The sequence below is a fragment of the Phyllobates terribilis genome, unplaced genomic scaffold (genome assembly GCF_046119375.1).
Source record: "Phyllobates terribilis strain yellow unplaced genomic scaffold, ASM4611937v1 Scaffold_1__5_contigs__length_1240528914, whole genome shotgun sequence".
NCBI classification, from domain to species: Eukaryota; Metazoa; Chordata; class Amphibia; order Anura; family Dendrobatidae; genus Phyllobates; species Phyllobates terribilis.
The window spans coordinates 1,334,891-1,346,907 of NW_027362761.1; the positions used below are offsets into that span (position 1 = coordinate 1,334,891).

General features: G+C 42.0%; 1 protein-coding gene across 1 annotated transcript; it reads right to left on the reverse strand.

Annotated features, from left to right (window-relative positions):
- Positions 1-422: 422 nt before the first annotated feature.
- Positions 423-10,068, reverse strand: EEF2 (eukaryotic translation elongation factor 2). The gene is made up of 15 exons (XM_073650998.1): positions 9,921-10,068; positions 8,001-8,215; positions 7,742-7,923; positions 7,449-7,660; positions 6,033-6,211; positions 5,843-5,948; positions 5,444-5,557; positions 5,230-5,368; positions 4,359-4,554; positions 4,012-4,270; positions 3,782-3,889; positions 3,335-3,688; positions 2,936-3,118; positions 1,288-1,420; positions 423-894 (listed from the first exon to the last, which is right to left on the reverse strand). The coding sequence occupies exons 1-15, from the start codon at positions 9,921-9,923 to the stop codon at positions 701-703; spliced, it is 2,577 nt and encodes an 858-aa protein (XP_073507099.1). The 5' UTR covers positions 9,924-10,068; the 3' UTR covers positions 423-700.
- Positions 10,069-12,017: the final 1,949 nt, after the last annotated feature.

Below are 12,017 nucleotides of genomic sequence, written 5' to 3' on the forward strand. Positions count from 1 at the left end.
GTGATCAGGTCAGATTGACTGATCACAGCCCTCTGAGTGTGGGGACAGACTCCTGTGCTTAACAATGAACAGTCACTACATATTTTTACCAACAGACAGTTCAAAGTCACGACAGGCATAGCATGTCTTGGTGCAGGAACTGACCTGCTCATGATAAGTCATTAAGGGGTTAACCCTAATGGCTGCAATAGAAGAACTAGGACTGATAGTGTTTTCATTTTGTGTGCACTTGTTAAAGCTATAATTGCTGGACAAAACACTGTAGTTTTTAGAACCCAAAGGAGGTGGTCAGCAAATGTTAACTATTTACAAGGAGATTTTAAATTTCATAGATTTAGTTTACTGTAGATGTATAGTAAACATTAAGAAATGCCCATATTTAAACTTCATCCAGTTTGTGAAAGATTATAATGTATATAAGACACTGCTCAAATACAAGTTTTATTAATGGCACCAATACAATGGATATTCATGCTGTGAAAGTACAGGCTTCTCAATGATGCTCAAGTGGTCCCAATAAAATTTAACTTGATGTTACAGACTAATTTTTAAGTGATACCATTTTGTAATTACAGCATTAAGATAGGCCATAAAAAATCTTGACAATGGGAGGAGCAAGTATTTCATGTAGCAAAATTAAGGTGTCAGACTGAGAAGTGTAAAGTTGCCAAGTCCGTCAGATTCAGAAAGTGTACAGAGCTCACAGCTTGTCCAGGAAGTTGTCCAAGGCAGGAACACCCTCTTTAAGACCCTTTCGTTTACGGGTCTCTGCAACAACCTGGCTTGGTCTGGTAGTGGTGTCGAAAGGATCACCAGGAAGAATCTGCCAGTGGTCAAACACACACTGCGGGAAGGCTTGGCCACCAGTATTGGATCGTAGATCAGCAGTGAAGCCTACAAAAACAGGACAGAGAATTAGAAGACATGTAACTGCTCCTTCAAACAATTTGTTCAGTGCCAAGTGAAGAATCTGAGTTGAAGACAAGTTGACTAGAAAGTGCTGCTTTACAACATGTTGAATTCTAAGTCTGTCAAATTGGTTTAATGTACATGTCAATACAGCAAGTAGCCGTTCAACTTCAAACCTTAGAAGGTTGTAGCAGTTTATTCCTCTAGTCCAGACCAAACTGTTGAACTGAAAATGCTCTGGTCATTAACCCCTTTACCCCCCCCCCCCCCAATCCTGATCTTCACTTATACAAGTTAAACCTCCTAAGCATTTTAGGAGGCCTATTGCAATAGTGAGTTCAGTGCTGAAGCTACATTAGCCAGGGGCGCACCACTTACCAAATGATTCATTAACAGGCAAATAAGCTTTAACAACAAACATAGGTGTGCCAGCAACTTGTGATTCCTCAAACACATGTCCACGCTTTCTGTTCAAAACACCATAGATTCCACCAACCACTTGTTCAGGGCACTGTTAAAAGAGTAGTAAGACTCATTAATTTAGACTTACGCCCAGTTTGTCTTGGGTCAGACAGCATGAAATAGGGTGCCTTGTTAAGGCTAGGAAAGATCAGAACTTCACAACATTTTTAATGTTAATTGGGCAGGGAGAAGCCATGTAAGAAAAACAAAACACCAGTCTTATGATTTGAACAGCATTTAAGAACCTCAGGATCATGCATATGAAACTAAAGGGATAGACAAAAAGGTGCCATTACATTGATTTAATTGGTGCATACAGTGTAAAAATCAGCAGTCTGGTTTAGTTAGAAGATTTATAAGCTCTCCATGATGTATTGGGTACAGTCTTTGGCTCTACCACTGCTTCTGGTGTCAGTTTTAAATGTCACAGCAGAGTCCTAGTAAAGGTGGTGCTTGCACACATTGCTCTTGGGAAAATGGCTTATGCACCGATTTACAGGTGCATATGACTAAATTAGAAGATTAAAAAGTCAATTTCAGTTCAATACAAAAAGTGAAACTCATTAGAAATGGAGTTATTTTTTTTAAGTGTTTGTTAATGTTGATTACGGATTACAGCCACTGAAAACAAATTAGTTGTTCTCAGTAAATTAGAATACTTTACAACAGCTTCAAAATGTTTTTAAAATCTGAAATGTTGGCCTACTGAAATGTATGTTCAGTAAATGCACTCAATACTTGGTCGGCGCTCCTTTTGCATCAATTACTGCATCAATATGGCGTGGCATGGAGGCGATCAGCCTGTGGCACTGCTGAGGTGTTATGGAAGCCCAGGTTGCTTTGATAGCAGCCTTCAGCTCGTCTGCATTGTTGGGTCTGGTCTCTCATCTTCCTCTTGACAATACCCCATAGTTCTCTATGGGGTTAAGGTCAGGTGGGTTTGCTGGCCAATCAAGCACAGTAACACTGTTTTTAAACCAGGTACTTTTGGCAGTGTGAACAGGTGCCAAGTCCTGCTGGAGAATGAAATTTCCATCTCCAAAAAGCTTGTCGGCAGAGGGAAGCATGAAGTGCTCTAAAATTTCCTGGTAGACGGCTGCGCTGACTTTGGTCTGGATAAAACACAGTGGACCTACATCAGCAGATGACATGGCTCCCCAAACCATCACTGATTGTGGAAACTTCACACTAGACCTCAAGCAGCTTGGATTGTGGCCTCTGCTCTTCCTCCAGACTCAGGGACCTTGATTTCCAAGTGTAAATTGGAAACCTGGGACCGTGGAGTGTGTCAATGACTGCCTTCTGGACATTGTGGAGCCTACTGACAGATTAAGGGACCTTTTTAAATGCTTAGGAAGCCTTTGCATGCGGTTTATTCTAATTTATTGAGATAATGACTTGTGTTTTCATTGGCTGTAAGCCATAAACATTAACAGAAACAAGTACGGTTAGTAATGACCCTATATAAAATATATGGAGTTTCACTTTGCATTTAATAACTGAAATAATTTGATAATTCTATTTTAGTGAGATGCACCTGTAAGTCTCAGCTCAATGTACCAACCTGGATTTCAACAAGATAAATTGGCTCCATCAAGCGGGGCTGTGCAGTTAGTGCACAAGCATAGAGACAGCGACGTGCAGTGGGGATGATCTGTCCACCTCCTCTGTGAATGGCATCAGCATGAAGGGTCACATCATGCACATCAAAACGTACACCTCTCAAGTTCTCTTCACAGAGAACACCCTGGGAATAAAGGAGTTAACATTTTAGTAAACAGTAAATTAGCACTAAAATGACACCATCTAGTCTTTTTACTGAAGAAAGATTGTTAAAAGCATCACAAAAAGTACCAAGTCATTCATCAAGCTTTTGGAATGGTAACTCCGCTATACACCTATTTAACAAATTACATTTTTACCTGCAAAAGAGTACAGACTCATGCCTTCACATTAAACATACCTCCTTTGTTGCCCACTGAAAGCCAGCCACTACACTGTCCTTTATTTCATTTAAATACTGGACTCCTTTTGTGACATCAGTGAGGATATTTGGCCCAGTCCCATCGGGCCCAAAGCACCAGATCTTTCTTGCTTCAGTGACATCCCATTCATATTTTTCAGCAAGATAACGGGCCCTTGTTTTAAGCTCTTGACGAGAGGATACATCTCCCTTATCAATATCTTCAGCCAAGCCATCAGGGAAAGGACGAGCCTTCATGTACAGACGGTTGTGCTTGTTGGGAGACTTTGACAAACATAGTTGGTTGGATCCTTCACTGACAGTCTCACGGTAAGACACAACTGGATCAGATTTCTAGAAGTCCAAAACAAGCACAATAACTGCATGAATATGGCACATTCCAATTAATCAGCCTTCTGGCAAATGAAAGTTAGTGGTTTTGGTTACCTTGATTGGAATGCAAGCATGGTCTTCTTCCAGATCTTTCAGACAGATTTCCAAGTGAAGCTCACCAGCACCAGCAATGATGTGCTCTCCAGATTCTTCAATGATGCACTTAAGGAAAAAACAAGGTTATATCTGCATGTAAAGAAAAGTTACCAAGAAATAATGCCTTAATGCAGTTTAATATGCCCTTTTACCATGTTCTATAGGAAAGTCACCCATTTAATCCTTACCTGCACCATAGGGTCAGATTTTGCCAGACGTTTTAAGCCTTCTACAAGTTTTGGAAGGTCAGCAGGGTTTTTTGCTTCCACAGCAACACGGACAACAGGGCTCACACTGAACTTCATAACACGCATGTTGTGTGAATGTTCGAAAGTAGTGATTGTTCCAGTCTTCACCAAAAACTGGTCCACTCCAACCAGACCAACAATGTTGCCACATGGCACATCTTCAATGGGCTCTACATAACGTCCCATCATCAGAATAGTTCTGCATGAGAAAAAAAAAAAAAAAAAGAGAAATTAGAATACAAATAACCAATAAATATTTACATTCTGGTGGCATTTATTACACTCACCTCTGAATGGGCTTCAGATACAGATCCTCTTTCTTACCAGGGGTGAAGTTTGGTCCCATAATTCTAACTTTGAGGCCAGTAGACACAACACCTGAGAACACTCGTCCGAAGGCATAAAATCTACCTTTATCAGTTGTGGGAACCATTTTAGATATGTACATCATAAGTGGTCCTTTAGGGTCACAGTTCTTAATGCCTGTTTGGGGTGAAAAAAAAAGTTAAGGAGAGTCAGCCACCATGTAATGCCTGTTCAGCCAGGCAGACTATACATGAATAATCATGAAAAGCTAGTTCTATGCAAACTGCCATAGTTCTTGACATCATAACTCAACGATATACTGCCAAAAACAAGAATCCGCAAACCAGGAACTTTCACTTAACTATTGAGCAGCCAGTTTACACTGCATGATAAGGTGTAAATGCACACTTACATTTTTTATTCAGTAACTCATTCCATGTAGGTATAAACAAGAACTTATGATAAAGTGCAAGACAGAAGATGTTACAGAAATATTGGCTATTTTGATAATGGGATAAGATTTAAGTACCCCCCTTCATTAAACTAATGGGGGAGTTTGATGAGCTACTCAAGGTCCACATGTTTAGGCCTGGGTTTTTTTTTTGGGCAACATTTGCTCTTTAGTGGGGCTTCACTGTTAATTTTATAACAATCACATTACATAGCATTCATCTAGGGCAGGGGTGAGGATGCAGCCCATGGGTCACCGTCCTTTAGCTGTGGGATGGAACCACCAGTGGGCATTGTCAGATACAATATTGAGTTTTGTTTTTTGAAACTAAACAAAAAGTCCACTTCAAACAAGCCAGTTTGTAGGATTCTTGATTTAAATTAAGTGCCATAGATTCATACCCATGGCAGCTTCATCATCAGGAGGTCCCTCATACAAAAGTTCACAACGGTACTTCTGAGCAGTCACAGGTGATGGCAGATGGATGGTGATCATCTGAAGAAGAGCATCACCAGCTGGAAGCCAGCGTCTCATAACAGCCTAGGTTCACAAAGGAATCATTAATCTTTCAGTGAAGTGTAATCTACTGAACTTTACACAAAGTAAATTTCTTACCTTAAGCAGAGGCTTGCCCTCCTTATCTTTGTCTTCACTGTCCAACTTAATGTCCAATTTTTCAACCAGCTTTGCAGTCTCTTCTTTCTTGAAGTTCATGATGGCATCAAAAACCTAAAAAAAAAAAAAAAAAAAGTTAAGTGTTTGATAGAAGAAAAAAATATATAAAACACCACCCTGCACAGATTTATCAGACTTAAGAGATTTCTTCAGCAATTCAGTTCAAAGTGAAGAAAGATTTAGTCATCACTTACAGACTGCATGAGTGGCATACTGATTAAAAACCACCCACAAAAAAAAATAAAAAACCCACACCATTGGAGTTTTAGTGCCTGAGGTGCCTATAGCAAGCAAAGGTTCAAATACAGTGGGGGGGGGGAAGAAAAAAAGCTAATTTACTTTGAAAATTGGGTCCAGGATCAGCTGACTAAATGTTCTTGGAAGTTTTTTCCCATCAGCAGTGGTGGCTGTCTTGCTAAATTTGCCAGTAGATGGATCGAAATACCTGATAAATAAAAGTAGTATTTAAAAACAGCTCACCAAGTCTCTAAAAAAGGTAAAATAGTTAAAGTTGCGCACAGACCCTTACCTGTCACCCCATAGTTTTTTCATCATGTCTTCAACTTTCTTTGCCCGATCTGCTGGTGACAACTGACCCTCTCCTTTTGAGGCAAATTTTGCTACATACATCTCAGCAAACTGTTTTAGAGTAAATGCCCAGCCATGCAACCCAGAGCCAAAGCCAACAGTACCAAGAATTGGATCGATCTAAAAAAAAATTATATATATATTTTATATGATAAATTGTAATATGTGCATCTCACTAAATTAGAATATCAAAAAGTTAATTTCAGATCAATACAAAAGGTGAAACTCAGTAATTACAAATAGTGATCTATTTCAAGTGTTTATTTCTGTTAGTGTTGATTATGGCTTACAGCCAAACAACTCATTAGCTCAGAAAATTAAAATTCTTAACACCTACAAAGTCTTAAGTGTTTAGAAAGGTCACTTAGTCCGTTTCAGTAGGCTCTACAATCATGAGGGAAGACAGCTGACTTGACAGATAACAGAAGGCAGTCATTGACACTCCACAAGGTCCCAGAGTGCCAATTTACATTTGGAAATCAAGGTCCCAGAGTCTGGAGGAAGAGTCGAGAGGCACACAATCCAAGCTGCTTGAGGTCTAGTGTGAAGTTTCCACAATCAGTGATGGTTTGGGGAGCCATGTCATCTGCTGGTGTAGGTCCACTGTGTTATCAAGACCAAAGTCAGCGCAGCCGTCTACCAGGAAATTTTAGAGCACTTCATGCTTCCCTCTGCAGACAAGCTTTTTGGAGATGGAAAGTTCATTCTCCAGCAGGACTTGGCACCTGTCCACACTGCCAAAAGTACCAATACCTGGTTTAAAAACCGCATCACTGCTTGATTGGCCAGCAAACTCGCCTGACCTTAAACCCATAGAGAATCTATGGGGTTTTATCAAGAGGAAGATGAGACACCAGAACCAACAAAGCAGATGGTGAAGGCTGCTATCAAAGCAACCTGGGCTTCCATAACACCTCAGCAGTGCCACAGGCTGATAGCCTCCATGCCACACCACATTGATGCAGTAATTGATGCAAAAGGAGCCCCGATCAAGTATTGAGTGCATTTACTGAACATACATTTCAGTAGGCCAACATTTTGCATTTTAAAAGCTTTTCAATCTGTTATAAAGTATTCTAATTTACTGAGATAATGACTTGTGTTTACGTTGGCTGTAAAACATAAAAATAAACATTAACTAACAAACACTTGACATAGATCTGTTTGTAATGACTATATAATATGCAAGTTTCACTATTTGTATTGAAGAACTGAAATAAATTAACTTTTTGATGATATCCTGATTTAGTGAGAAGCACCTGTATATGACTGGATGTTGAATCTACAGTTCAGGTTCAGTGTTTCAGAGATGTGTTCTTGGAAGAACCACAGCATCTTAAATTTTGCCATCACTTACCATTATGTTACCCATTGGACCAGTCTCTCCTTCACCATATGTAGAAATTATTACATTCACATTTTCAACAATGCGTTGGAATGTCCGGAACAGCTCCTCTGGTTCTAGCTGGAGTTCCAAAAGCGCACGGTCCATCTTGTTCATCATCAACACAGGGCGAATACGTTCAGCAATAGCCTGACGAAGCACAGTCTCAGTTTGCACACACACCCCTAATATAGAAAAATATATTATATTCATCATGTCTATAAGGAGTGCCCATATTTAGTTTGGTAACCAAAATAAAAACTCACCGGAAACACAATCTACAACAACCAGTGCACCATCAGTGACACGTAGAGCAGCAGTGACTTCAGACGAGAAGTCAACATGGCCAGGCGAGTCAATCAGGTTGATAAGAAAGCCAGAGCCATCCTTGCTTTGCTTGATGAAGGCCAAGTCATTGTTGGAGAGCTCGTAGAACAGAGAGATTGCACTACAGAACATTAAAAAGTATTATATATCCACTTTAACAGTTAAAAATGTGTCAAATGGGGAATAGGATTTGCTTACGTAGATTTAATGGTGATGCACCGCTCCTGCTCATCCTTACGAGTGTCAGTAAAACGAGTCTCACCAGCACGAGCAGAGGCAATAATGCCAGCCTTACACACCAGTGAGTCTGTCAGAGTGGACTTTCCATGATCCACATGGGCTATGACAGACATGTTTCGGATATTTGCCTTTTTGTCCATGATGTTACGAATCTGGTCAACCGTGAAGTTCACCTGAATAAAGAGTATATTGTTAAATGACATTTTCTGATCAAATTGTTGAACAACTTCTATCAGAACAAGTCAGTTTTAAAGGGATCTAGAATAAGGGCACAATTACCCTTACCATGTTTAAAAAAAATATATATATATGAAACATACATTAGTGAAGCAAGCTAATGTGCTTCACCTATCAAACCACAGAGGTAGTTAACTGCTGCAAATGTGACAGAAGCAGATCTTGTAGGGGCCAAGCTCCAATAGCTGTAAGCCATTTAGATGTTGCTGGCAGAAGTCATTAATGCATTCACCAATTCCCATAAGCCCCCTGTAAAATAATGGTGTACCACTGGTTTAGCATAAGTGAGCCTACACTCACCTGTCACCATTCATTATATCCTGTGATTCTTTTATATATGAAAAAAAATTTGCACTGCCATCTGATAGGAATTTTTTAATTTTGACTGTACTCTACAATAAAAAGCGATTAAAACACATGTACCCCAAATCAGGTTCAACATATTAGTAAGCTTACACAGTCTAAGTGACAGTACAATAAAGACCAATACAAGTTTGGGATCACCAGAACAACCTGGAGAATGTTAGCAGGTAACACAAGGAACGCCATAAAAGCTAAAGTGGGGAACCGTTAACTCCACCATTTTATCCCATTTGGAAACTTTCTAGAACATGTAATGGTAATCTAAAGAGACGTAATTCAAAGCTACAATTTTGATTGCAAACACAAGCCATCAGCCATGTCTCTTCAAAGCAGACAAAAAAAAAATCCTTAACAGGTTAATCATCCTTAGCAGGTTAATCATCCTTAGCAGGTTAATCATCCTTAGCAAGTCCAAACCTACAAACCGGCTACATGGGCCCAAAGGGGAGTAAGAATTCATGCTGCAGTATAAACCCATGTATCAAAGGGTTTCCTGAACAATAGTCTTTCCACCCACATAGATCCAGAAGAAAGTACACCATCCCATATGTCTCAGGCAGCTGAAGCCTGACCAGCAGTCAGGTGACTAGACCACTACCCAAGACATCCAAAGGTGCTCAGATTCAGAAAACCAAAGGCCTCATCCAGAAATGCTCATCTTTCTGCAGTGGCCCATGGTGGACCTGTGGGGGTCAAGGCTTCGGGAAACACCCACGCCGCAAAGAAAGGAAGGGTTCTCAAACGTAGAAGACACCTAAGATCAGTCACCAGGTGGCAGCCAGCAGCCAACTGTTAGGAGAAGCGGAAGATTCCAACTTCAGCTTACAGGGCCAATGTGCCAATCCAGAGGGCCCATCTGCGCTCAGATAGAGGCAGTGCTGGATCATGGATCACCAATAAGGTTACTAGCCGGCTTCCTGATCTGATATGAGCAGTCCTGAGACATTACACAGCGGTAACAAACTGCAACGTCACGGCTGCTTAGTCACCCTGAAGCGGCCGGCCTTAACCGCACAGCAGGCAGGGAGACACGAAAGAGAAGCCTGTGGGCAGGAGGCGGGTGGTAATGGAGGACACAGCCTTCTGCTGGAGCCCCAGTCCAGGGGCGAGCGGGCCTGATCCAGAGAAGAGCGCAAACAAGGTAGGCCGCCATAGGCCGGGGTTATTGTTTGGCCGGGACGTTCTGAGCAGAGAGTCAGACGCCACAAATAGTCACAGGCCTCAGGGATTAGCACCCCGTACGACAACAGGGCGCCAGGATGGGGGACTGCCGCTTACCATTTTGGCGGATGACGGTGGATTCGCTTCACGGGAAAAAAAAGCCGGAGCGGACTGCCTGCCTCACAGCAGACACACAGGCGGAAGAGACCGCTGACGTCAACAGCACGCCTTTTATAGGGCTAGCGCCGGTTCTCCCACGTGACCCCATCACGTCAGTGGGTGGAGTCGGGCCCTGATAGGAGTCTTTCTTCTGGCCAGGAAGCTGGTGACGTACGTGCTTAATGTCGCCATATTTTTTGCAATAACACGTGTCGTTTTTGTGGAGTTTAGAATAGCGACGGCTTAAGGCTGTGTGCCCACTATGTGTTTTTTAAGCATTTTTGCAGCGGCACTTCTGCTGCAGAAACGCTTGGTAGAAGGCCTGCCATGTTTCCCAATGATAATCCGCACATGTGCACATGCTGCGGAAATTTCCGCTGCGGATTATCATTGCGGAAAAATCCGCAGCACTACCAATTATTTTGCGGAAGCGCAGCGTTTTCGCCGCCATTGACTTGCATTGGAACGCATGGATTTCGCATCACTGTATATGTAGATGCGGAATCCATGCGTTCTAATGTGCGGATGGTACCCAGGTCTAGAGAAGAGGAGACTCTCCTCCAGACCCGGGTACCATAGTACCTGTAAAAAAAATAATAAAATAAAAAATAAATGTTATACTTACCTTCTGATGGCCCCCGGTGTCCTTGTCCTGGCTTGCCAGCAGATCGCGGTGGACTCAAGGACCTGCGGTGATGTCATTTAGTCATGTGACGGGTCACGCGACCACTGACGTCGGCAGGTCCTTTAGTGTACCGCAAGCTGCCGGGAAGCCAGGACGCATCGGATAAAGACACCGGGGGCCATTAGAGGGTAGGTATAATATTTATTTTTTACCATTCTTTTACGGTCACACTATATAAATCCATACCGGTTGCATGGATTTATATAGTGTGAACAAGTTGTCAAGCATTTTCCAAGTGATGCTATAGGGAAAATATATATTCTTGTGCAGTGTTAGCCAGTGGATAGAAAAATAATTAGGCTGCGTGCACACGATGCGTTTTTCATACGTTTCCACTGCGGAATTTCCGCAGCGGAAACACATCAAAAACGCATGGTAATCCGCACCCCATGGTCCCCAATGGCATTCCGCAATGTCAATGCACATGCTGCGGATTTTTCCACAGCGTTTCTGCAGCGCTCATAAATCCGCAGCATGTTCATTAATTTTGCGGAAGCGCAGCAGAAGCGCCGCCATTGACTTGCATTGAGACGCATAGAATCCGTGACTGTACATTTGTACAAGCGGATAATATGCGTCTCAATGTGCGTATGGTACCCAGTTCTGGAGGAGAGAAGACGCTCATCCAGACCTGGGTACCATTGTACCTGTAAAAAAAGAATAAAATAACAAATAAAGTTTATATTCACCTGTCCGGCGGCCCCTGCAGCGCTTCTCCTTCCAGGACCTGAGATGAGATCGCGGTCATGTGACCGCAGGCTGTCTCGCGAGATGCCGGCAACCCGGAAGAAGCCAGGAAGGAGTGTGACAGCTCACGCAGCGGCATCGGGGGTGAGTATAGCTTTATTTTTTTATTTTTACGGTCACACTGTATAAATCCATGCCGTTTGCATGGATTTATACAGTGTGACCTAGTTGTCAAGCACTTTCCAAGTGATCCTATCGCCTGGAAAGTGCTTGTCAGTCCGCATGCGGAAACACATGCGTTAACGCATGTGGATACGCATGTGAATCCGCATGTATTCTGCAGGAAAAACGCATGCACAATCTGCATGCGTTTTTTCTGCCAGGGAGATGCAGAAATGCTGCAGAAATTTTCTGCTTCATTTCTGCATCGTGGGCACATAGCCTTAGATTTGAGAGTCTTCAGTGGTTGATACCTTTTAATGGCTAACTGAAAAGATGGTAACAAATTGCAAGCTTTCGAGACTACTCAGGTCTCTTCATCAGGCTAGTATAACACAAAATCTGAAGAGTCACATATTTTTTGTCTTATTGTGTATAGATATGTGACTCTTCAGATTTTGTGTTATACTAGCCTGATGAAGAGACCTGGGTAGTCTCGAAAGCTTGCAATTTGTTACCATCTT

Coding starts and splice junctions, on each gene's coding strand:
- EEF2 (XM_073650998.1), bottom strand. Junction 4,555..5,229: donor TGATGATGAAGCTGCCATGG/GTATGAATCTAT, acceptor CACCCCAAACAG/GCATTAAGAACTGTGACCCT. Junction 3,890..4,011: donor AATCTGACCCTATGGTGCAG/GTAAGGATTAAA, acceptor TTTTTCCTTAAG/TGCATCATTGAAGAATCTGG.